We start from the raw sequence: 3,651 nt of genomic DNA, 5'->3' as shown, positions 1-3,651 counted from the left end.
AAGGGCATGAGCAACTTAAGTCTTATATCACTAGTTATTATAAAAATCTATTCGGGACTCCTCAGGAAGGAAACTTCTCGATGGATGAGTCTCGAACATATGACATCCCCCAGGTTTCTGATGCGGAAAATAGCCTTCTAACAGCTCCATTTTCCGAGGAGGAAGTTAGAAAGGCAGTTTTCCTAATGGAGCATAACAAAGCACCGGGTCCAGATGGTTTTCCCGCTGAGTTCTACCAGAACTTTTGGGAGGTTATCAAACATGATCTCCTACTCTTGTTTGGCTGCCTTCATGCTGGTCAACTAGAGTTGTTTCGCTTAAACCTCGGTGAAATTATTTTAATAGCTAAGGTTAATGAGGCTGAAAGGATACAACAATATCGTCCAATATGCCTCCTTAATGTTAGCTTTAAAATCTTCACTAAGGTAGCGACTATTAGGCTCAATTCGGTTGCTGAACATGTGGTTCGTCCTTCTCAAACTGCTTTTATGCAAGGCAGGAACATCCTAGATGGGGTTGTTGTCCTTCACGAAACAGTTCATGAATTGCATCGAAAAAAACTGAATGGGATGGTTCTTAAAATTGACTTTGAAAAGGCTTATGACAAAGTCAAGTGGTCTTTTCTTCAACAGACTCTCAGAATGAAAGGATTTTCTGCAGAGTGGCGCGCAATGATCCATAGTTTTATGGCTGGAGGTAGTGTTGCCATTAAAGTCAATGATGACGTTGAAAACTATTTCCAACCAAAGAAAGGATTGCGACAAGGTGACTCAATATCGCCCATGCTATTCAATATAGTGGCGGATATGTTAGCGGTCATGATTGAGCGTGCCAAGGTTGATGGCCAAATTGATGGGGTAATGAATCATCTAGTGGATGGTGGTCTTTCTATCCTTCAATATGCCGATGATACGATTCTCTTTATGGATCATGACCTCGAGAAAGCAAGAAATCTGAAATTAATTTTATCAGCATTCGAGCAACCCTCAGGGCTTAAGATAAATTTCCATAAAAGTGAATTGTTTTGTTTTGGCGAGGCTCAAGACGAGGCCCATCTGTATGCCGACCTGTTCGGATGCGGGTTGGGCTAGTTTCCGATCACTTATTTGGGTATACCGATACATTATCGAAGACTCACAAATGCTGAATGGAAACACGTCGAGGAAAGACTACAAAAAAGGCTTAGCAGTTGGAAAGGTAAACTGCTATCTCTGGGTGGGAGGTTGGTCCTCATAAATTCAGTACTAAGTAACATGGTACTGTATATGATTTCCTTCTTCCAATTGCCGAAAGGAGTTTTACATAGATTGGATTACTTCCGATCAAGATTCTTTTGGCAAGGAGATAGCGAGATAAAGAAATATCGTCTGGCTAAATGGAGTGTGGTTTGCCGTCCCAAGGACCAAGGCGGGTTGGGAATTCATGACCTTGAGGTTAAGAATAGGGCCCTCCTTGGCAAATGGTTATTTAAGTTGTTGACCTAAGATGGTGTATGGCAAACCCTCCTTAGGAGAAAATATGTGGGTTCAAAGGCGATATCCCAGGTATACTGGAAGCCTGGGGACTCTCATTTTTGGGCGGGATTAATGGCAACGAAGAAATACTTCTTCCGCTATGGGTCCTTCTCAATTAAGAATGGCTCGGAAATTAGATTCAGGGAGGATAAGTGGTTAGGTAATGTTACTCTCCGGGAACAATATCCAGCTCTATACAATATTGTACGTCACAAGGGTGATACTATTGCCAAGGCTTTGGAATCATTTCCGCCCAATGTGACGTTCAGAAGGGATTTAATTGGACCTAGACTTCTATCGTGGAACATATTACTTCAACGATTATCCACGGTATAGTTGTCACATGGGTCCGATTTATTTCGTTGGAACCTACATGGGAATGGGCAATTCTCAGTGGAGTCTATGTATAGAGCTTCGATCCAGTCTGACTTGCCAGTTGATAATAATAAGAAGATCTGGAAGATGAAGATACCTCTTAAGAATAAAATCTTTGCATGGTATCTTCGTCGCGGAGTCATTCTTACTAAAAATAACCTTATTAAGAGGAATTGGCATGGAAGTACGCAATGTGTATTTTGTCTGCATGATGAGACAATAAAACATTTGTTTTTCCAATGTAAATTGGATCGTTCTATATGGTCAGTCCTCCAAATAGCTTCTGGCTTGTACCCTCCTTATAGTGTTGCTAATATATTTGGCAAATGGTTACATGAGATTGATCACAAGTTCAGAATTCTACTTAGGGTGGGAGCGCTTGCCGTGATTTGGTCGCTTTGACTATGTAGAAATGATAAGATTTTTAACGATAAAAGTACTTCGCTTATGCAGGTTATCTACAGATGTACTGGGACGCTTCGTTTATGGTCCTCTCTACAACGAGTGGAGATTCGAGACCTGTTTACGGAGGTGTGTATACGATTGGAGGCTACGGCGAGGGATACTTTTACCCAACATGGGTGGCAGCATGATTTTAGGATTGGGCCACCGACGGTTTAGGCGCTATACAAATATACATTTTTCTTTGTATTTCGCCTTCCTTTTTTATTTTATTTTTCGCTTGTCGTAAAGATATTATTGGCTGTGTGCATCTTAGTTATGCAGAGACCGGGTATTACTTAAACCTTTTAAGTAATAAAGTGTCCCTTGGACATGCACGTTGCCCGCGGCTGCTCCTTTCTCACCCATGGCATCGAACTGAAGCTAGAAAAGGCACACCGATCGTCTAACCAAACCGACTACGTGCAGATGACCAACCTTGTTCCAAATCGCAGGACTCCCGGCAGAGCCACTACAACCCTACAAATACCACGCAACGTACGCCTGCTCAGTAAGTATCACACATATCTAGAGTTAACGTACCGCTAGCTAGCTAGCTGCACGTAACAGAAGTCCACCATGGCCTCGAGGAACACCGCACTCGTGTTCCTCCTCGCGCTGCTCCTGTCGTGCGTCGCTATGAGCAGCGCGGCGAGGAGGCTGCAGGAGCAGGAGACGGCTCCGCCCACGGAAGAAGCGCCGTCCGCGCCACACCTGACCGTGCCGGGGCTGCCAGATTACAAGCTGCCGCCGATGCCCAAGTTCGAGCTCCCGCCGTTCCCAGAGATGCACCTGCCGCCGTTCCCGGGGACGCAGTGGAAGCCGGCGACGCGCACGCCCACCCTTACCGGGTTCTTCTTCCCGCAGCCGGAGCCGGAGGCCAATCCATGAGGACTTCTTCGTTGTGTCGTGCACGTATGAAGTGTTGTTCGTGTGCTTGTTTAGTTGAGGTATCAAACGAGAGTGTGCCGATCTGTACGGCCGACGTTATCCTGTGGAGTTCCTGCGACTCGTGACTTGTGAGTAATGCCATGATCTACGTCTACGTGCGTATGTGCCTAGACGGGATGTACATGTGCATTATATATGTATATACATCAGTAAGTATGTTTATATAGCTCTACAAGGGTGGGGTGTGCTGATAAATGGGTTGACAGATAAATTTCTCGTATATCCTATTATCCTTGATGCCCAAATGTGGAGCGACTGATGAGCAGCGCTAGGACGTTCCGTTTTCTTAGCAAATTTCGGCATTTTATTGATTAAGCAACATTACAAAAGCCTTCCGGAATAGAATAAAAAAAGAATTGTAAATAGTTCA

The 3,651-nt window shown here is 44.3% G+C and overlaps 1 protein-coding gene across 1 annotated transcript; it reads left to right on the top strand.

Annotated features, from left to right (window-relative positions):
• Window positions 1-2,833: 2,833 nt before the first annotated feature.
• Window positions 2,834-3,447, top strand: LOC125541290 (protein PELPK2-like). Its single transcript, XM_048704737.1, has one exon. It carries the CDS (start codon window positions 2,910-2,912, stop codon window positions 3,219-3,221), a length of 312 nt encoding a protein of 103 aa, XP_048560694.1. The 5' UTR covers window positions 2,834-2,909; the 3' UTR covers window positions 3,222-3,447.
• The last annotated feature ends 204 nt before the right edge of the window (window positions 3,448-3,651 follow it).

This window comes from Triticum urartu, chromosome 2 (assembly GCF_003073215.2).
Source record: "Triticum urartu cultivar G1812 chromosome 2, Tu2.1, whole genome shotgun sequence".
In the NCBI taxonomy this organism is placed as follows: domain Eukaryota; kingdom Viridiplantae; phylum Streptophyta; class Magnoliopsida; order Poales; family Poaceae; genus Triticum; species Triticum urartu.
This window is presented reverse-complemented; position numbering and strand designations above follow the sequence as displayed.

Coding starts and splice junctions, on each gene's coding strand:
- LOC125541290 (XM_048704737.1), top strand. CDS start 2,910: ATGGCCTCGAGGAACACCGCACTCGTGTTCCTCCTCGCGCTGCTCCTG.